Genomic DNA, 23,249 nt, shown 5'->3' with positions numbered 1-23,249 from the left:
AAATATACAGTGTTGGTGAAAAATTGCAGGTCTGCAAAATGGACAGGGCATTTCATTTAAATTTGATGTGTTTCACTGCTATTTGTGGCACCAACAACTTCATTTTTGTGGCGTGACTAGTGCCTTTTATGAGAACTTTGTAAAATGCTGGTTTTGATAGAGTAGTCATATGCTATTTTCTTTTCGTACATAATTATATCTTATTAAATACATGGAAGGGATAGCAATGCAAAGCAAAACAGCCCAACCTTTCCTGGTGCTGTGTAATGGAGATTGTGTCAATAATATGTGTTATGTATGGACAAAAGTGAGTCTAAATTTGCATTTAGTTACAGCGGGAGTGAAATTATTTTCTTTGAATTTTGCAAATTAAGTAGATGTGTATATATAATTCACTTTATACATCTGCCCTTTTATAATTAAAATAGCATAGACAGGCATTTCATCTCCATTGTCACACAATGCATTATAGACCAACAAATGTGCACTTAAGCTCATTGTTGGTGTATCTGTCAGATTAAATAAGAGAGAAAAGATTTGTCCCTATCCTACTGTCTGATATGAACTTCACTCTGCAACCTATGTCTGCTTCCTTGTGCTAGCAGTCTTGTATTTTGTTTTGTAATTGTATTTTACTGCTTAAAATTACCTGAATTTTCAATTTCAAATAAAACACAGAATAAGATACCCAGTTATATTAAGTAATGATGGAGCTTGTAATTTTTTAAGGCATCCAGTTATGGACAACTTCAGTCTTGTTTAGAAAATGAGATTTATATGCCTTTAGTGGCTGTTATCCTTCTCTGGCATGAATGTCTTCTTATCCTTACATTTGGAATAGATATATAATTGATGTTGCATGAAAGTTATGTTAAAGTTTTGGCCTCATTTGTTAAATTCAGGTTTGTGGTAATATCTTTCTCTGTTTCTGATTCAGATGTATCCCCAATGGATGGGGTGACCAGTTCCTCCCTGAAGGAAGAAAGAAATGTTAGAATTGTGGTCCTTCTGACTGAGGAGCAAATTTGTAATGAAGTAAGATGCATATTAATATAGACATAATTTGGAATCTGCAATATAATGAAAATGAATTACTCAGTGTTTCCCCGCTAAAGATCATGAATAGCTGACTCATACATACAGGATGATCTTTGGTTATGATCCATGGTCCTGTGCTGAAGTAGTTGAATGCATTATATGTAGCAGTAAGAGCACTATTGTTGACCTCTCAATGCTTGTTTTAAGGAGAGGAAAATCAGTTAATCCTCCTGCTTCCAATTTCTATCCCCAAGTGCATGCAAATTGATGTCAGGTGAGGACAGAATCAGGATCAGCTGTTTTGACCCCCTGTGCTCAAATAGTTTTCCAATATTCTCCACCAATACTGTTACGATCAAGTGATAAAGGTGTCTAGGGATCCCTTTCAGCCTTCACTTCGTCTTACTGCAACAGGGTTTTGTTTTTTAAACTTCTTGGTGAATCCTAGTTCACCGCTTTCCAATTATAAGGCAAAGAAATGAGCACAAACAGGCTTTCTTAGGTTTAAAGAAGAAAAGTGAAATTTATTAAAACTTAAACTTGAACTCAGTCATCTAATTATCAAAAAGGAGGAGGTGTTGGGTGTCTTGCAAAGCATTAAGGTAGATAAGTCCCCAGGGCCTGATGGGATCTACCCTAGAATACTGAGGGAGGCAAGGGAAGAAATTGCTGGGGCCTTGACAGAAATCTTTGCATCCTCATTGGCTACAGGTGAGGTCCCAGAGGACTGGAGAATTGCCAATGTTGTGCCTTTGTTTAAGAAGGGTGGCAAGGATAATCCAGGAAATTATAGGCCAGTGAGCCTTACGTCAGTGGTAGGAAAACTATGAGAGAGGATTCTTCGGGACAGGATTTACTCCCATTTGGAAACAAAAGAACTTATTAGCGAGAGACAGCATGGTTTTGTGAAGGCGATAATTTGATTGAGTTTTTTGAGGAAGTGACGAAGATGATTGATGAGGGAAGGGCGGTGGATGTTGTCTATCTGGACTTTAGCAAAGCCTTTGACAAGGTTCCGCATGGCAGACTGGTGCAAAAGCTGGAGTCACACAGGATCAGAGGTGAGCTGGCAAGATGGATACGGAACTGGCTCAGTTACAGAAGACAGAGGGTAACAGTGGATGGGTGTTTTTCTGAATGGAGGGATGTGACTAGTGGTGTTCCGCAGGGATCCCTGCGGGACCTTTGCTGTTTGTAGTATATATAAATGATTTGGAGGAAAATGTAGCTGGTCTGATTAGTAAGTTTGCAGACGACACAAAGGTTGGTGGAGTTGCGGATAATGATGAGGATTGTCAGAGGATACAGCAGGATATAGATCGGTTGGAGACTTGGGCGGAGAAATGGCAGATGGGGTTTAATCCGGACAAATGTGAGGTAATGCATTTTGGAAGGTCTAATGCAGGTGGGAGGTATACAGTAAATGGCAGAACCCTTAGGAGTATTGACAGGCAGAGAGATCTGGGCGTACAGGTCCACAGGTCACTGAAAGTGACAACGCAGTTGGATAAGGTAGTCAAGAAGGCATACGGCATGCTTGCCTTCATCGGCCGGGGCATAGAGTATAAAAATTGGCAAGTCATGTTGCAGCTGTACAGAACCTTAGTTAGGCCACACTTAGAATACTGCGTGCAATTCTGGTCGCCACACTACCAGAAGGACGTGGAGGCTTTGGAGAGGATACAGAGGAGGTTTACCAGGATGTCGCCTGGTCTGGAGGGCATTAGCTATGAGCAGAGGTTGGAAAAACTCGGGTTGTTTTCACTGGAACGATGGAGGTGGAGGGGCGACATGATAGAGGTTTACAAAGTTATGAGCGGCATGGACAGAGTGGATAGTCAGAAGCTTTTTCCCAGGGTGGAAGAATCAGTTACTAGGGGACATAGGTTTAAGGTGCGAGGGGCAAAGTTTAGAGGGGATGTGCGAGGCAAATTTTTTACACAGAGGGTGGTGAGTGCCTGGAACTTGCTGCCAGGGGAGGTGGTGGAAACAGATACGATAGCGACGTTTAAGAGGCATCTTGACAAATATATGAATAGGAAGGGAATAGAGGGATATGGGCCCCGGAAGTGCAGAAGGTGTTAGTTTCGGCAGGCATCAAGATCGGCGCAGGCTTGGAGGGCCAAATGGCCTGTTCCTGTGCTGTACTGTTCTTTGTTGTTCTTCTAATTTGATTAACGTCCACGGATATACATTGCACCCCATGCCAGCATGCTTACGTGATATGCCCATGCAAATAGAGACAGAAAAGAGCAGAAGAAAAATAGTGGAGAGGTTAGAGGCAATCTCTGAAGTGGGGTTTTTGTAACTGTGCTTCAAGCTCGCTGTCGTCCTTGCATGCTTTTCGTTCGGGCCCAGTATTATTCTTATACCTTGTTCACTGTGGGAGACTTTTCTCTCTCGGGTTCATTATCTTCAATGAATTCTGAAGTTGTGGCAAGTTCAAATTAAAAAAAACTCAGGTTGCCCAGCAGGCTAGTCATGTGACTAGGGGTGTGTGACCACGTCCGTTTGTATATTCGGCCATCTTAGCAGTCAACCTGGAATGCGAGCTCCTTCACCCTCAACATCTGGTAATCAAAGGTCCATTGTGGTTTGAATGTGTCAGAAAATGGTCTTTTGCCCCTTTTAAGCACGATCTGTGAATATGCAAATGTCTTTCCAGTCAAGGGTCTGGTGTTTTTCCTTTCTTTACTCCAATAACAGTTTAAAGATCAATGTTTATGTGGTGAAATTAATGTGCCTCATTCTTGGCAGGTGGGGGCCTGCATGACAAATACATACCCAAAAATTACCCTGCCAATATTTCCATGCATGCTGGTGTTGGTTAAAGACTGGGAACATTTACACTACTGTTATAATCAGGTGATTCTCTGGTTTGACCACAACAGGGCTTATTGTTTTTTTAACACTGTGATTTAACTTACCACCTCAGTGAGCATTTGTTCCTGTTCCTCCAATATAATTGCAAATGAACCAATCAGGCTAGTTTTCTGGAGTTTAAACAAGAAAAATGTATGTTTATTAACCTTATCACTCTAAACCCGTTAAAATTACGAAAATACGCCACGTCTCCATGCCCCTCATTCACACAAGAGTCACACACACACACAAATAGATTAAAGAGGGAAAAACAGAGTTAGGAGGTTGGAGTAGAGTCTGTAATAAATGGAATTCAAATACTGAATCTCAATCCCAGAGTTGTTAGTTGAAATCGTAGTCCTGAAGTCCTCGCTGGGCCAGGTGCATGGTTCAGGCTTGCTTCTCAGGTTCTGGAAGGCAGAAGAGGGGCTTTATCCTTGTCCCCTAGTTGCTGGCTATTCTGGGCTGTAGGTTTGAGGCTTAGTAGTTGCAGCCGAAGCCTCTCTGGCTCTTTTCTGGAGAGAGGGAGAGAGAAGAGACATGTTCCCTTGCTGGATCTCAGTTACTGTCTGTCTTCTGGGTCACAATTCACAATCTTCCAGAGTTGCACAAGCAGTCACATGACATAACCACCTCTTTGCGTTTTAATGCAGTTCGTCTGGAATTTCCTCTGAAATTAAAGGTTCTCCCCTGAGGCTGCCCAGACATACCTGGGGGGGGGGGGGTGCGGGGGGGTGGTTGGCTCTTTCAAAGTCAATGGGTGTCGATAGCTTTTGACGATCAAATATTGTCAAGGCCATCCAAGATAATTGAATCAGGATGCACCCCATTGTTTTTTTTTTAGAATTAGAATTAGAACATTACAGCGCAGTACAGGCCCTTCAGCACTCGATGTTGCGCCGACCTGTGAAACCATCTGACCTACACTATTCCATTTTCATCCATATGTCTATCCAATGACCACTTAAATGCCCTTAAAGTTGGCGAGTCTACTACTGCTGCAGGCAGGGCGTTCCACGCCCTTACTACTCTCTGAGTAAAGAAGCTACCTCTGACATCTGTCCTATATCTATCACCCCTCAACTTGAAGCTATGTCCCCTCGTGTTTGCCATCACCATCCGAGGAAAAAGACGCTCACTATCCACCCTATCTAACCCTCTGATTATCTTATATGTCTCTATTAAGTCACCTCTCCTCCTCCTTCTCTCCAACGAAAACAACCTCAAGTCCCTCAGCCTTTCCTCGTAAGACCTTCCCTCCATACCAGGCAACATCCTAGTAAATCTCCCCTGCACCCTTTCCATAGCTTCCACATCCTTCCTATAATGCGGTGACCAGAACTGCACGCAATACTCCAGGTGCGGTCTCACCAGAGTTTTGTACAGCTGCAGCATGACCTCGTGGCTCCGAAACTCGATCCCCCTACTAATAAAAGCTAACACACCATATGCCTTCTTAACAGCCCTATTAACCTGGGTAGCAACCTTCAGGGATTTATGCACCTGGACACCAAGATCTCTCTGTTCATCTACACTACCAAGAATCTTCCCATTAGCCCAGTACTCTGCATTCCTGTTACTCCTTCCAAAGTGAATCACCTCGCACTTTTCCGCATTAAACTCCATTTTCCATCTCTCAGCCCAGCTCTGCAGCCTATCTTTGTCCCTCTGTACCCTACAACATCCTTCGGCACTATCCACAACTCCACCGACCTTAGTGTCATCTGCAAATTTACTAACCCACCCTTCTACACCCTCTTCCAGGTCATTTATAAAAATGACAAACAGCAGTGGCCCCAAAACAGATCCTTGCGGTACACCACTAGTAACTAAACTCCAGGATGAACATTTGCCATCAACCACCACCCTCAGTCTTCTTTCAGCTAGGCAATTTCTGATCCAAAGCTCTAAATCACCTTCAACCCCATACTTCCGTATTTTCTGCAACAGCCTACCGTGGGGAACCTTATCAAACGCCTTACTGAAATCCATATACACCACATCCACTGCTTTACCCTCATCCACCTGTTTGGTCACCTTCTCGAAAAACTCATTAAGGTTTGTGAGGCACGACCTACCCGTCACAAAACCGTGCTGACTATCGCTAATGAACTTATTCTTTTCAAGATGATTATAAATCCTGTCTCTTATAACCTTTTCCAACATTTTACCCACAACCGAAGTAAGGCTCACAGGTCTATAATTACCAGGGCTGTCTCTACTCCCCTTCTTGAACAAGGGGACAACATTTGCTATCCTCCAGTCTTCCGGCACTATTCCTGTCGACAATGACGACATAAAGATCAAGGACAAAGGCTCTGCAATCTCCTCCCTAGCTTCCCAGAGACTCCTAGGGTAAATCCCATCTGGCCCAGGGGACTTATCTATTTTCACACTTTCCAAAATTGATAACACCTCCTCCTGTGAACCTCAATCCCATCTAGCCTAGTAGCCTGAATCTCAGTATTCTCCTCGACAATATTTTCTTTCTCTACTGTAAATACTGACGCAAAATATTCATTTAACACTTCCCCTATCTCCTCTGATTCCACACACAACTTCCCACTACTATCCTTGATTGGCCCTAATCTAACTCTAGTCATTCTTTTATTCCTGATATACCTATAGAAAGCCTTAGGGTTTTCCCTGATCCTATCCGCCAATGACTTCTCGTGTCCTCTCCTTGCTCTTCTTAGCTCTCCCTTTAGATCCTTCCTGGCTAGCTTGTAGCTCTCAAGCGCCCTAACTGAGCCTTCACGTCTCATCCTAACATAAGCCGCCTTCTTCCTCTTGACAAGCGCTTCAACTTCTTTAGTAAACCACGGCTCCCTCGCTCGACAACTTCCTCCCTGCCTCACAGGTACATACTTATCGAGGACACGCAGTAGCTGCTCCTTGAATAAGCTCCACATTTCAATTGTTCCCATCCCCTGCAGTTTCCTTCCCCATCCTACGCATCCTAAATCTTGCCTAATCGCATCATAATTTCCTTTCCCCCAGCAATAATTTTTGCCCTGCGGTATATACCTGTGCCTGCCCATCGCTGAGATAAACCTAACCGAATTGTGATCACTATCACCAAAGTGCTCACCTACATCTAAATCTAACACCTGGCCGGGTTCATTTCCCAGTACCAAATCCAATGTGGCATCGCCCCTGGTTGGCCTGTCTACATACTGTGTCAGAAAACCCTCCTACACACACTGGACAAAAACTGACCCATCTAAAGTACTCGAACTATAGTATTTCCAGTCGATATTTGGAAAGTTAAAGTCCCCCATAACAACTACCCTGTTCTGGCCAGGCTGTGTCAATTATATCTGTCTCCAGTCTAATCCTTTGGTTTTTTCATATACAAATGTCCGTGGCCATCTTGGCTGCTGGCTGTTCTGTTTTAAAAGTCATTTGTAACAATTTCCAGTAAAAGTCTCAGGCAAAGTTCCACACAAGGAAATTAATATTTTCCATCTGGCATGTGGGCTTTTCATCACATTAATGTCTTAGCTTCTACATCAAGTATTGCTACTTTGGTAAAGTAGCATAGAGTGACCAGCGTCTGGGGAACTGTATCCCAACGAAGAGTTACCATCTTCAGACAAGGAGCGGGGATGGAAAAATATTGGCAGAAAAGGAAAGAAGTGGACAAAAAAACATTGCCTATGTTTCAATTTTTATGTGCTACTTAAAGCAGAACCTTGATTATCCATTCTTCTCTGTATTCTCCATTATCGGCAAGGATTTTGATGTGTGATAGGATGTCAGGGGTAGCAGAATTTTTTTTTTTCTTTTCAACTATGATCCTTCTGCCAGAAGATTAGCTGGCACTACAGAAACTGAACAGTAGGCTGATATAATCAGCTCATAACTTTCCCACCATGTCTGGCCACAGATTCATGATAGCTAGAAAAGGAGCTCCACTGACAGGAATTATTGTCTCCCAGCTACAGAGATAACAGCATTTGGTCGTAAGCACTCAACTGCAGTGATCCCATCAGCTGTCTCTGCATCACTGGTCTTAAAAGTGCTTGCATTGCAGGACTTAACTATTTAATGTATTTTGCGCTCACCTCTTTAGTTGGGAGGATGTGGTTGGCATCTCTTGGCTCTGTGGTGGAGTTAGTGGAGTCAGTTACAGGCAGGTACGTGGGGAAGCTAGTCGATCAGCTGTTACAGCAGGATCTAGGTTTGCTGGCAGGAATGCTGGAAATGAGCGCTGCTGGAGAAGGGTAAGAACAGAGTGTGTGAAGAGGCAGTGTAAGCCGTATTTATAAAACCTGTCCTCAAAATGTAATCCTTTTAATTCTTGAAATGATTCTGGTGAATCTTCACTGTAAGGCCAAAATATTCTTCCTGAGGTGCAGTACCCAAAACTGAACAAGTACTCCAAATGGGATCTGACCAAAACTTAACTTCCTCCCCCTTGTATTACAGCCCCATAAGATAACAGCCAACATTACATTATCCTTTCTGATTACTTTTTTGTACCTGTGCACTAACTTTGTGATTTGTGTACATGGACAGTCTTGGCTCCTCCACAGGTCTCAGTTTGTCATTATTAAGAATGTATTTTGATTTTTCTTATTTTGATCTACCCCTTGTATCATTCACACACTGGACTAGCCACATTAAAATGGAAAATTTAATTGGGAAAAAGCAACAAAAAAGCTTCTTTTTACCTAATCACAAGAAGGCTTATTACAATTTTACTTCAATGTAATGAAAAGTAAAAGGTGAAACAGTGACATAATTTTAACAGAATAAAACTAATGGGTAACTTGTTGAACAAGTTACCCATTAGTTTTATTCTGGTAAAATTATGTCACTGTTTCACCTTTTACTTTTCATTGCATTGAAGTAAAATTGATAGTTGATAGTCCCCATGTGAAATTTTTACAAAATAAAACAATGGTAGTGTTGGTCTGAAGCATGTAACTAGATCGAGGATCCACACTTTTCCTCCTACCCTGCTCCCAGCCTAAATCGGGTGATATGCTTTTCATAAGCACTTGACTTGACCTTTGCTGACCCAAGCTGTTAAAAATATGTTGGATAAATACTGGATGGGTAGAATTTGGTGGTTGCTCCAAGTTAAGGCCTAGAAAGTTGTCTAATGCTCCTCCTTTTAAAGCCTGTATCAGTGTTAACTGGTTGAGGCATGTTTACTCCTGCCAGACTCCTAACAGCCTATTGCCTAAGCCATACAATGCAGCTCTGCTGTCCCTAAAAACAAACATCCTTTCAGTAAATTGCAGATCCTTCAAACTACTCTGATGCCCGGTATTCTTGCGTGATATTTGGAGATGAATTCTCAGTGAAATCCCTGGGAAAATGTATTATTTATTTAGAGATACAGCACTGAAACAGGCCCTTCGGCCCATCGAGTCTGTGCCGACCAACAACCACCCATTTATACTAACCCTACAGTAATCCCATATTCCCTACCACCTACCTACATTAGGGGCAATTTACAATGGCCAATTTACTTATTATCTGCAAGTCTTTGGCTGTGGGAGGAAACCAGAACACCCGGCGAAAACCCACGCGGTCACAGGGTGAACTTGCAAACTCCGCACAGGCAGTACCCAGAATTGAACCCGGGTCCCTGGAGCTGTGAGGCTGTGGTGCTAACCACTGCGCCACAGTGCATCTAAATAATATTTTTGGCACATAGCGATCTGAAATAAAATTGGAACTGATTTCAGAGGACCATTGGCTCTTAATGGCATTTAAAAGCAAGAGTTAAGTTTTTTCTGGAATGTAAGTCAGAACTAAGCCAATTGGATAAATATGCATCCAGGCAAACCAAATGGTACAATAATCCCAATCAGTTTCAACTGTGATAGAGGAAGTATCCTACTTTTTTGTTCAAAAAGTCCTTGCCGATTGTTTCCCTTTTGAAGATATTGACTCAACGTACATGCAGAGTTCCATGTACTTGCATTCTTTGCTCAGTTGGTTAGATATAAGTTTAGATACTGTCGGCAGGCATTTAGCCATCTAGGGTCATCATTGTTGAATTTGGTCCTCCGCATACTTCTAATATGGGCCATGTGATCAACACAGCACAGACAGAGGGTCAATATTTAACGTTCTGCCCTTTGTTGGATTAAAATTGCCGGAGCATCAAGGGATCTTGTTTTGTACACATGTTGATGTATTTTTAAATGATACAGGAAACATTATGACATCATTCCTCCATCATTTACATCAAGTACAAATGCAATGGAGACTCAGTATTATAGGCTTTAACCTCTTCTCTGCCTATTGCTCAAACATGTGAGCACATAAAGTATTAGACTGAAGGAAATAATCTCTAGATAGCCTGAGAAATTAAGTAATCTTGCACCTTACACTTCTGTTATTAGTCTGAGGTGAAAACAGCACCAGTTTGAACACAAAGTATATTTGCTTTCTTCAGCAAAGCAATCAATTTCTTCAACATTTGAATTAAGTAGGAATAATCTGTCTGGTCTATCTGGGAATTGAAGTTGGTCTGGTTGATCGAAAGGCTTAGCTTGCAATCTCATCTTTTTCTTTCGATCCAAAGTAGTACACATGCTTAGTATGTTATTGCTTAACTCAGAATATACTGATTCTTAAATGAACCCAAGTGTACAGGGGTCACTGTTTCGATTGATTTCCAATGTTTCAACTGTCAGGAAATTCGTGAGTTACAGCACAAGAAATAATCTACTTCCAATTTCAGTTCTCGACCTACTTAAGCCCCAACTACAAAGCAAATGCATTTGTCAAAAACCTATGTATAATATATAGTGGTACAAAATGTTTCAATATCTTCCAGTAAGACACAGAATATTACCAGATACAATAGATTTTTTTCTCTCTCCAAACAGACCACAAAGCAGCAAGAATTTTTCATTGGTTCCACCAAAGTAAATGGAACAACTGACTGGACTATGTTAGATGGAGTTATCTGCCAGCTGTTTAAGGTTTGTTTGCTTTGTTGCTACAGATGATTACTTCTTTGCCTAGGATCCTTCTGAAAATTGTTGTACCTAATGAAGGGTTCATTTACATAAAGCCAGTGAACCTGATGCCAATTGGGCCTCACGATGCAGCTCGCCAGACAGGGCTTTCTCAAAGTCAGCCAGCTGAAATGCCAAACTGGCTTACAAGTAGATCCTGGCATGGGAGAATGATGGCTAGAGGGCCGTAAACCCAGACTGGCAGCACCTTACAATACAAGGTAAAAATGCTCAACTGAGCAAGAGCTAATTTCAGTGATTTGACAAGGGAATTTGGAAAATTCCAGGCAAAGCAAGGATGGAGCAATGGAGGGAAACCAGGGAAGAGATGGAAACTAGGCATGTTCCTTTGAGGGAAAAGGTAGAGCATCCAAAGCTCATGCTCCTGGGACGACAAAATAAAACTGGAAAAAAGGAGGCTTATGACAAACTTCAGGAGCAAGATTCAGTTAATAACTGGGAAGGTTATGAAAAGTGTAGAATGAAATTGAAATAGTTAACATGGGATGCAAATAAAGGTTACAAAAATAGATTAGCAGGCAACATTAAATTGAACCCGAAAGAGATTTGTAAGCACGTACAGTGTAGGATGTTCACTCGGGGAAAAGGTTGAACCTATTAAGGACTCAAAGGAAAATCTTCACTTGGAGGCAGAGGAGAAGGTAAATGTAATAAATAAGTACATTGCATCTGTCTTCACAAAAGAAGTGGATAATGTGAAACTTATACTAAAAAAAAGGAAGTTATTGACAGTAATAGATAGAGAAGACGTACTAAAAAGGTTATTGAAAATATTAGTAAGTCACCTGGTCTAGATGGACTGCATCCTAGGTTTCTGAAAGCAGCAAAGGTAGAAATAGCTGAGGCATTGGTCACAATCTTTCACTCTTCATTGGATACAGGAGTAGTGCTGGAGGACTGGAGTATTGTTACTGTTGTAGCACTATACAAGAAAGGGGAAAGAGATAAACCAGGAAACTGCAAGGAAGTCAGCCCGACAGCAGTGGTGGGGAAATTATTGGAAACTGGTGTCAAAGACAAATGAACTTTCATTTGGAAAAGCATGAGTAATCAAAGACCGCCAGCATGGATTGGCAAAGGCAAATTGTGTCTGACTAACCTGATTGAACCCCTTGATGAGATAACAGCGAAGGTCGGTCAAGTTAGTGCAGTAGATGTTGGTATATATTAAAGTTTAGAAGGTATTCAACAAGGTGTCACTCAGGAGGTTTGTTAAGCAGATTGAAGCCCATGGAGTTAAGGGGAAAGTGACAAAATGGATTGGCTCTGTGACAGAAAGAGGGTGGTGGTGAATGGCTGCTTTTTTGGATCCGTTTCTGTTTTCAGTTTTTATAAATGACCTAGGACTTTAAAATAACTGGAGTATTGTTGATACTTCAAGGCACCATACTTCAGGAAAGATGTAAAAGGCATAGAAAGGGTACAGAAGAGGCTTACCCGAATGTTACCAGGGATGAGGGACTTCAGTTATGAGGAGAGTGTTGAAAAGTTAGGACTGGGCCGCCGCCACGTTGGGAGACCAGCTGGTAAACCCTGGCGGCCTCCCAGCGGGTTCCCGAGGTGGGGCCCTCCTTTATAGCCACTCCATGTTCCACAGAGGGGCCTCTCGGTGGCAGTGGCCACCCCTGCGGCTATGGCACTGCTTTGGAAGATGGACCCCACTTTCCCCCCAGTTGCCAGGGACTACCTGCCTGGCTCCAGCACAGTAATGATGAGGTGTCCTTTTCTTCCTGTAGCCTCAGCAGTGGCCACATCTATCGATGGTGTTGACGAGGCTGCCAAGCTGCTGGCCCTCTGATTGAGTCAGCAGCTCTGGGAGGTGGGCCGCCATCCTCAATTGGATAGAATATCCTGCTGACCGTCATTATCAAGACTCGTGGATAGTGGCTACTTGAGTGAGGTACCAACAGTAATTGGCTCATATACAGCCATATCTCAGCAAGGAGTTCATCTCTTGAAGAGAAAATTGGCAGTAAACGTATTCCACACTATGGGCCAATGCACTTCAGAGTTGCAAAATCTGTGCACAGCACTGAAAGATCTGGCCATACTCTTTTCTTCTAATTATCCTGTTGTGTTGTTGGCAGGATGGGAGCTCTACTAGCCACAAGAATACCATTCTAATTCATGATGATTTTCTATATTCAGGATCATTTGCATTTTTTAGGAGAGCGTGTCTCCTTTGTAAAAGAATCCACCTGCAGGGAGGGTGAAGATGGGCTGCAGAAAGCCTTGGGAGGCCTGCTGCAGCGTAGTGTAACTGAAGGAGGGCACAATTTGAAGCAAAAAGCAGAAGATAAAAACCCTTGGCAAATACACTCAATCCAACTCTTTCATTTTTAACCCCTTCCCTCCCTTCTGCCACCTAAAGCAGCTCTGGGCACTGGAGTCACAAAAGCATCCCTTGAGCACAGTGTTGCAAACGCACAAATTATATAAAATGTGTCAGGTGCCATCATTACCCCTCTGAAACTGATCTCACCTTCAGGATGTAGCGCAAGCACAGATTAGCATGGAAATCCTGAAGTTGCGATCTGTCACTCAGGGCTCTGACACAGGCTGTGCTGTGGACACCGCCCCCCCCCCCCCCACCACCCCCCCAAAGCTGGCAATCACCGATTCCACTGACTGCATGATATCAAGAAACAGCTGAATGCACTGGCTACTGCAAAGGTAACGGGCTCCGTCAATATCCCAGCTGTAGTTCTGAAGACGTGCTGCAGAACTAGCTGCGCCACTAGCCATGCTGTTCCAGTACAGCAACAACACTGGCATCTACTCAACAATGTGGAAAATTTCCCAGGTATGTCCTGTTCACAAAAAGCAGAACAAATCCAATCTAGCTAATTATCATCCCGTCTACTTTCAATCATCAGCAAAATGATGGAAGTTGTTGTCCACAGTGCTATCAAGTGGCACTACACAGCAACAACCTGCTCAGTTTGGGTTCTTCCAGGCCCACTCAACTCTAGATGACATTACTGCCTTGGCCCAAACATGAACAAAAGTGCTGAATTCAAGAGGAGAGAGGTGAGAATAACTGCCCTTGACATCAAGGCAGTATTTGACTGAGTGTGGAATCAAAGAGCACTAGCAAAATTGAAGTTAATGGGAATCAGGCTGGTTGGAGTCATACCTCGCACAAAGGAAGATGGTTGTGGTTGTTGGAGGCCAATCATCTCAATCCCAGGACATCATTGCAGGAATTCCTTACGGTAGTGTCCTAGGCTCAACCAAAATCAGCTGCTTCATCAATGACCTTCCCTCCATCATAGGTTTAGAAGTGGGAATGTTCACTGATGCACAATGTTCAGTACCATTCCCAACTCCTCAGATACTGAAGCAGTACATGCCTGTATGCAGCAAAACCTGGACAATGTCCAGACTTGGACTGATAAATGACAACTAACATTAGTGCCACACAAATGCCAGACGACCATCTTCAACAAGAGAGAATCTAACCATTTCCTTCAACATTCAATGGCATTACTATCAATGAATCCCCCACCCTCAACATCTTACGGGTTACCATTGACCAGAAACTTAACTGACCAGCCATATAAAATATTCTAGCTACAAGAGCAGGTCAGAGGCTGGAAATTCTGTGGCAATTAACTCACCTTCTGACTCCCTAAAGCCTGTCCATCATCTACAAGGCACAAGTCAGGAGTGTGATGGAATATTCTCCACTTGCCTGGGTGAGTGCGGCTCCAACAACACTCAAGAAGCTCAACACCATCCAAGACAAAGCAACCCACTTGATTGGCACCCATCCATCACCTTCAACATTCACTCCCTCCACCACCAGTACACAGTGGCAGCAGTGTGTACTATTTACAAGATGCACTGCAGCAACTCAACCAAGGTTCCTTCAACAGCACCTTCCAAACCCACAATCTCTCGCACCTAGATTAACAAGGGCAACAGATGCATGAAAGCACCAGCACTTGAAAATGCCCCTCCAATTCACACACCATCCTGACGTAGAACTATACCACCATGGCTTCACTGTTGCTGGGTTAAAATTCTGAAATTCCCTCCCTAACGACACTGTGGGTATACCTACAGCACATGAACTGCAATGGTTGAAGAAGCCACCTACTCGGGGGTAATTAGGGATGGGCAATAAATGCTGGCCTTGCCAGCAATGCTCACATCCCAAGAATTAATTTTTTAAAATCAGCGAGAATTTCAACTTTCCTGCTCCCATATTGCTGTTAGAAACTCCTTAAAAAGTTACTCCTTGTTCAGTCAGGTGTAACTGGATTTTTAATGGTGATGTGTTCAATAAAATTTGATGAACAACAGAACTGGCCCTGAAAAAATAAATTTATATTTGTAGAGTACTGTTAAATGATTAATTTGTAGATATTGTAAACTAAATTTCTTTAATTTGTTAAAAAGCTTTTTCAGACTATTTTTGCTTCTACCTTCACCCCATGCGTATATCCTAATCCTTAAATTGCTCCCTGTGAAAATTTTTAGAAGTGATTTTATTTCACTGCTTTTTGTTTCCCTGTTTGTATGTCTATGAAAATCCTTCAATGTGATAGGCTGCTCGGACAGCCTGATGACATCACTGCTGTTCACGCTGTGAATGCCCAGTAAAGAATTCTGCAGTCAGTTGCAGTACCACTGCATGGCGATAGAGGTGAATTTCTCACCAGAGAGATCATTAAATGTCTCAGCAAGGCTTACTTTGTGGTCAGTGACAAGCGACCACAAAGTTGCTTCGCCGCTGACCGCAAATTCTGGGCTGATGTGTTTATAATTTAGGGAAATTTTCTGACGTAGTTGCAAGCAATCACCTAAGTTTTCCACAAGAATGCAGCAAAAACTTTGAGATTCTGCCCTTTCCTATGAGTATTCCCAAACATGAGGAAATAATGCACTGGAGACATGAATCTGATTATTCTGAGCATAGTCATAAAAGAAGTCTACAAAACAACTTTCTGTTTATATTGAATGAACAACATTATGGTATTTAGTCTCTCCTTTTAATGAACATTGCTAATTCATAAATTGAACCTCCCAGTGGCAGTGTGAATTGCATTTAAGGGACACATGATGAATTTTTATTTCTGGGTTATTCTTGGATTATTGCCTCAAAAATTATTGTTTATTTTATCTTTTGGTCATATAAACCCAATGTCGTACCACAGATGCTTAAAACCCTAAGTTATAGAGTGATGCTGCATAGGAGGAGGCTATCCAATTAATCCCACCCCATGCTCTTTCCCTATAGACTTGTAAATGTTTTCCCTTCAAGTATTTATCTCATTCTCTTTTGAATGTTACTATTGAATTTGCTTCCACCACCCTTTTAGGCAGTGTATTCCAGATCACAACTGGATTTTTAAAAAAAGTTGCCTCATGTCACCTTTGGTTCTTTTGCCACTACCATAAATCTGTGTCCTCTGGTTACCAATCCTCCTGCCAGTGGAAACAGTTTCTTACTATTTGCTCTATCAAAACCATACATAATTTTGAACACCTCTTTCAAATCCCATCTTAACCTTCACTGTTCTAAGGAGAACAACCCCAGCTTCTCCAGTCTCTCCACATAACTGAGGTCCCCTCAACCCTGGTACCATTCTAGTAAATCTCTTCTGTACCCTCTCCAAGTCCTTGGCTTGCTTCCCAAAGTGTGCTGCCCAGAATTGAATACAATACTCCAACTGAGGCCTAACCAGTATTTATAAATGATTAGCATAAGTTCCTTGTTTTTATAATCCATTCCTCTATTAATAAAGCCAGGCATCCAAAATGCTTTTTTAACAGCCTTCTCAACTTGGCCTGCCACCTTCGATAGTTTGTGTACATACAACCCCAGTGCCTAATCTTGCTTTACAAGAATAAAAGAAATGCCTAAAATGACATAGCTAGAGAACCAAGTAAAGGTGTATGCGTGCATTTATCATTTAAACTGTGTTCATCCACTGTAGGATGTAACCCTCCTCTTGCCTTTTCCATTTATATTTATCCCTTGCTATTCTCGCACATGTGGTTCCTGGGTATGATATTATGTCATCTCTCCATCATCTTCTCGGTCTACCCCTTTTTCCTGTTCTTGGCTGCCACTGCATTGCATTAGAAAACTTTTTAAATTTAAAAATGGTTTTGATTGCATATAATTACTATATGCAGCAAAATGGATACCCATGAAAGTTTACATAAGTTAAACAAAACATTCAGTCAAATCTATTACCATCTTATCAGGCTGTACTTTTCTCTTAGGACTACATTACAAAGGTAGACCCCGTTTCTTGTCTTGGGTTGAGCACAGATGCCATCTACAGCTATAACGTTGATCACGTAAAACGAGTCTTCGGAACTGATGCACCTGACATGCTGCCCTATAGATATATGGGAAAAGAAGCCACAACCTTCTCTATAACTTTGAAAGGTCAGTGAATAGAAGAAATAATATGGAATCTGCAAACATTTAGCCTAAACTTCTCCCTTTTTGTTTTAAGATATGCTTACTGTTAATTAATGAACAATTCATGATTGTTGGTGCACTATCATGGTTTTTGGGAGTTGTACAAAATGTGTGTTATAGTGAGAGTTATAGTTGAATGGATGTATAGAAAAGGCTCTGTTTAGTTATGCTGAGATCTGGCACAGTAATGCCTAGCCATATAAAAAAGAGCTGCCCTGCCTGGATGAGCATATTTACCTAAGTGCATTAGACATGGCATGACCAGACATTGCTTTTTAATGAATGAAAAACTGTAAACCAGAGACGGAAATGATGTGGTTAGTACTCCACTTTAGCCTCTACTCAGCGCCCAAGATTACACAGTGCCTGTCCTTGGGTGCTGTCTATCTGAGAGTGCAACATCTCCATGTAACTTGTGTCTGGGCAATTGGTTTATCCTTTCACATTGCCCGAGATCTGCCAGAACAACCATAGTCCAAAAACTGGGATTAATGGTCAATTTTGAGAACTCCCAGCTCCTGTCGAAACAGGAGCTATGCCTCTTAAAGTAGTGTAAAATCAGGTGGATGTACAGCAGACAACCATGGCATTCTTGCCAGGCAGTTTAGATTAACATGGAGGCTTAAATAAATGTATGTGATGTCAAATCCCCAAACCACTCAGAATTTGTGTTTGAACATCATTTGTTTTCTACTCATGAACATCTGTTCGGAGGTGCCACAGCCTTGAAGTCCAATTATGACTATTTATTGTTTCTTGTTTCCAAAGATCTGCAATTTTGTAATTTCTGGATAACTGCTAAGATGGACAGTCTTAGCTTTTTTGAAAAGAACAAACACAATCATTTGTCTTGTACTATAAATGTAGCTGTTGTGCCTGTAAATCGACAAAGGATAATGCGCTCTTGTGGCTGAAATTATGTAGAAATGAACAAATAGCTCGCTTTTGCTCTTTATTTTTGTTTTCTGCTCCTACTGTTCAGGAGAGTTGTCCTCTGGCTGGAAACAACTCTTCACAGCATAAGATGGGCATTCTTACATTTAGCGATACAGGCATGAGCAGAGGCAGGCATGACTATCAGAGGAAGTAGGCAGTTGTAGTGACAATGCCATAATTATTTGGGCATAGCCAAGGTTTGCTTCAGCGGGCAAGACAGTCTTGAAACTCTGCAATCACTTGCAGTCAGGTATTCAAATATCAATGGTAAAATTTCTTGAACTACCTGCACCAACTACCAGGCCGCAGACTTTGTGTTGACATGCACAGCCATCTCCTCCTTCAGAGTATACACAGCTCTGTTCAGAGGACAGTGCCTGTCCCGACTCAGAGATTGCAACCATTCTCTGCTTTACCTCTCAGAGTATATATCCACCGTCCCCTCTCTTGCCTCCCCTTCCAGCACGTGGCACAATCGATGTCAGGAGTGCTGCCTCATAATTCAAATGAGGAGACCTTGGAAAATACCAGGAGGGTCTCTCCCCACGCCCATGATGCAAGATACATGTGCATACTTCCAATTGTGCTGCTGCTGTGCTTCCTGAGGAAAATCTCCCCTGTGATGCACAGCATAATTTGTTTTTATTTAAGTCATGTACTGCAAGTTTTGGAACCAGGCTGAATTGGTCTTGTAACATTATGCAGAAAATTTGTTCTGGGTAAGTGCAGGGACAAAGATAGCTTTTATGAAGCTACTAAGTTGGAAACACACAGGTCTGTTGGATACAATACAGTGTATTGCAAGCTGTTATAGCCTGATTTACAATTTTACTTCCTCAAAGTGATATAAATATGCTTTCTTTCAACAATATTGAAAATATACAGTTTAATTGGAGAATTAACCAAAGTGATCTCCTTTCAGGTTTAAAAGAGAAAAGTGTAGACAGTTTGGTTTTTGAAACCCTAATTCCTAAACCGATGATGCAGCATTACATCAGTCTTCTGCTCAAACATCGAAGGCTTATCTTGTCAGGCCCCAGCGGAACTGGCAAGTCCTACCTATCTATTCGCTTGGCCGAATACTTGGTTCAGCGATCAGGACGAGAGGTTACAGATGAAATCATTGTAACATTTAATATGGATACACACTCATGCAAGGTAATTTTTAAAAGGTATTGCTCACTGATTATTGACTCTCCTTTGCACTGTGATTTTGTTTTCTTATAGAAGCTGCAAGAAATGGAGGGGCTTGAAGTTTTAAATTAGTACCTCACAAATGTGCAGAATTTTTTTCTTTAGATGCTCTGAATTACTGCTTGTTTATGTCTGCAACAAAAGCAATGCTCCATTATGCCTCAAACAGAAAGGTTTCTGTATTCCATCTTTTTTTAAATGGTGGCTTTCTTAAACAAGATCATGTGACTTAAAGACTGACTTAAGTCAGCTGTATTCTCAAAGGAGTCCTTTGTCATGATCTGAGGAAGCCAAATACACAATATACAGTTTATAAGAACCCCGGAAGCTCGAAATCCTGTTCTGCCAAAAAGTCAGAAGTACACTTGGCCGTTTCAGCCTGCTAGTTGTGCAGGGAGGACATTATAGCATTTGCCAGCTATTGGGACACAACGCTGGCTGTTGGGACACAATATCAGCTGGTCTGGCCAAAGAAGTACAGAACTAAGAGGGATTTGCCATTTATAGGAAGGTGCTCTCCTTATGGCAACTAGTTATTTTCTGACTGGCTGACACAAGGATACCAGCCTACCTCCTTCTCTGACATTACTCCCAAAATGGGGAGCGGCACAAAAAAAATCATCGCCCCAGGGTAACGATGGACTTCAAGAACAAGGCAAAGGTCCAGCGTAAATGGGCTTAACCCCTGCTAGCCACACAACCCTTTCCATCTTAGGTGTGAAAAAAGTTGTATGAGAGTTGAAAAGTTTTACTGAGGTTCTCTACTTTCACTACCTCATACAATAGAGTTGGCCAAAAGGGGCTCCAAAGAATCTTTGCCATATAAATGATTCCTTAGAGAATTAATTCAAAAAGTATTAAAAGGAACTGCTGAATATTTAAGACTTTATATTGTTTTGAAATAATTTATACATTGAGTACCTCAAGTAATATACTGTTTGGGCCTCTGTGTATTTCTACTTCTGTGTAATTATCTTGTAAATAAATCAGCTTAGCTTGAGAGTTGTGGTCTGACAGTGGAGACAGAATGTACTCAGGGACTAGTCTCTGGTGCATAATACTGTGAAAAAAGGTCATTGTTAACATTGTGGCATAGTATGCAATTCACATGATGCATTCTATCCAAATCATGTCTCTCAGTACATAAAAGACATGAGTTGTGTATGGAAACTGCTTTTTAATGTATGAGTTCCTTTCCTTTCTTTCTTTGGCCTCCTTGTCTCGAGAGACAATGGGTAAGCGCCTAGAGGTGGTCAGTGGTGTCAGTCGCTGTGAGGCAACTATGGAGTGACCTCTCCATGGCGCATGCCTGGGCGAATGAGTTAAAGGGATTGGAAGGCAGCCCAAATTGTAACTTGTTAACTCCCGACTGCAGTTTATAGAAGGAATCATCAAACTTAATTGCAGTTAAAGTTACAAACTTTCATTTGTAAAGAAAATAATCTGGGCCTCTTCCTAGATGACTTAACATAGGTCTTTAAAATTATGAAAGGGTTTGATAGGGTAGATGTTGAGAAGGTGCATCCACTTGCAGGGAAGACCAATACCAGGGCCATAAATATAAGGTCTTCACCAATATATCCAAAAGGGATTTTAGAAGAAATTTCTTTTCCCAAAGAGTAGAATATGAACTTTGCTATCACAAGGGATAATTGAGGCGAATGGCATGGATCATTTAAGGGGAAGCTAGGTGAGCACATGAGGGAGAAAGGACTGGTGGATGTACTGATGGGGTTAGATGAAAAGGGTGGGAAGCGGTTCTTGTGGGGCATAAATGCCAGTATAGACAGACTGTAAATTCTACGTAATTCTATGTAAAATGGAACAGAAAGATATTACCATGCACTAAGTTGAAAAGCGCTTAGCTTTGAAATGTGAGTATTATTGTAGAAATCTTTAAAGTCTGACCATTATTTTAGCGGGGAGCCATCTCAGTTAAAATAGGAGACAAACGAATTTGATATGACCATAAGTGTTAGTGCATTCTAATCTTCAGTGCCTTATTTCAAGACCCATGAATCTTCGGAATTTATGGTTTAAAGAGGGATGGCAAGCTAAAAACAAATTGATCCTAATGAACTTTACCTAATTTTATTATTAACTAAGCGAAATTTCAGTACAGCTACATTCAGAAATATTTTTATGATGATGGAAATCTAAAATGTTGTTTCAGTTTTAATGTGTGTATGTATTTCCCCTCTAGGACTTGCAGCTGTACCTTTCCAATCTCGCTAATCAAATTGACAGAGAAACCAGCACAGGGAATGTACCATTGGTAATAATACTTGACGACCTCAGTGAGCCTGGATCTCTAAGTGAACTTGTCAATGGTGCCCTTACATGCAAATATCATAAATGGTAGTTATGTGTTTTCTTACTACTAATTGTATGCTAGTATAAAGCTAAATGGATTCACTATAGGTATTTACAGATAAAAATATACAGAATTGCTAAATGCTAGATTTTACCGAAAGCTTTTATCAGGATATTAAGAAAATCAAAAGCCCTGTGAGAACGGGACAGGTTAGATTAAAATTGGGGTGAAGGTAACTTGCGTGATATTGTCACGAGAGGAGCAAAGTACACAGCTTTTGGGTACTGTAGCTTCTTTCATTCACTCTCCACCAAAAAGTAGACTACCTAAACAATGTGTACAAAAATACTATAATTCTACAATGCATTAACTACAGTAATAAAGATGCTGTAGTCCTTTTAAAACTATTGAATCATTAATAACTATGGAATGTGCTAAAGACAGTTTTATCTGAGTACATTTGCCCATAATACAGGATTCTTTTTGTTCTTGAAACATAGTAGCATCAACTAGCAGTAGATTGTGTTCATTAAACAAAAAAGAGCATAACTTTGTTTTCATCATTGTGAGTTAATTGATGTTGCAGAAGGAAATATTACAGTAATATTTCCACCTGGGAACCATTAATTTATGACGTTATGGTATCATTTTTATTATTTTCAAATCTGTCATAATATTTTGTTCTGTGACTCTAAAAATGTCATTTACTTCAGTTTCTATTGATTTATTCTGATTATTATAGTAGGGAAAAATAAGATACTGGCGATAAATACAGATGGAATTCACAGTGATTAAATGTATCATTCAGTGATAGTTTTTTTTAACCCTCAAGTCCAAAGTTAAAATGTCTCTCCCATCATTGATTTTATTCATTCTTCCATTGTGATTTTGAAGTTGAACTTGATTTAACAAATATCGCAGTAGCAATCAGAAGAGAGAGTAGTCCTCATCTGATGCCAGGTAAAGCATTTCTGTAATGCAGTTGTCACAAGAGCTTTGTTTTTTTTTATTGAAAGCTAAGAATTCTATGCGCTTTTAAAGACTGAGAAAAAGGATTTTCTGTGAACATTGAATGCTGAAACTTGGGGCTGAATTTTAATCGTGTACCGTGCTCCTTGGAACTGCCACCGAGGAGACCCTGCGATATTACGCGCGGGGGCTCATTTAAACAGCAGATGTGGAGCAGCCTCCCCCGATGACGTAGAGGGGGCGGCCACTGCGTCACCGGCAACGGTGTCTGCGCCACCGCGCAGGTACCGCCGCCATTTTTAAAGAGCTTTAAGCCTTGAACAGAAATTGTAATTTTTAAAGGGACCAGGACTTCAATTTTTAATAAAAACAGTACATTTCACATAAAAGCGCCACTTCCATCCCGCCAATGATCACGCAATAAATTTATTTCCCTCTCTTTCCCCCCTCCCCCCCGAAAAAAACTATTCTTGGCAGTCCCAAACTT

General features: G+C 41.3%; 1 protein-coding gene across 10 annotated transcripts in view; it reads left to right on the top strand.

Moving 5' to 3' along the window:
* LOC137383841 (neuron navigator 1-like) overlaps positions 1-23,249 on the top strand; it is a 719,754-nt gene that overhangs the window by 658,930 nt on the left and 37,575 nt on the right. For all 10 annotated transcript variants that reach the window (XM_068057140.1, XM_068057137.1, XM_068057136.1 and 7 more), the window contains 5 exons: positions 938-1,035; positions 10,755-10,850; positions 17,145-17,313; positions 19,208-19,443; positions 21,683-21,837. In XM_068057140.1, coding sequence (XP_067913241.1) covers positions 938-1,035; positions 10,755-10,850; positions 17,145-17,313; positions 19,208-19,443; positions 21,683-21,837 — 754 coding nt within the window. The remainder of the gene's footprint in view (positions 1-937; positions 1,036-10,754; positions 10,851-17,144; positions 17,314-19,207; positions 19,444-21,682; positions 21,838-23,249) is intronic.

Source organism: Heterodontus francisci, chromosome 25 (assembly GCF_036365525.1).
Source record: "Heterodontus francisci isolate sHetFra1 chromosome 25, sHetFra1.hap1, whole genome shotgun sequence".
NCBI lineage: Eukaryota > Metazoa > Chordata > Chondrichthyes > Heterodontiformes > Heterodontidae > Heterodontus > Heterodontus francisci.
The sequence above is the reverse complement of the archived record's forward strand: the minus strand, read 5'-3'. Positions and strand labels throughout refer to the sequence as shown.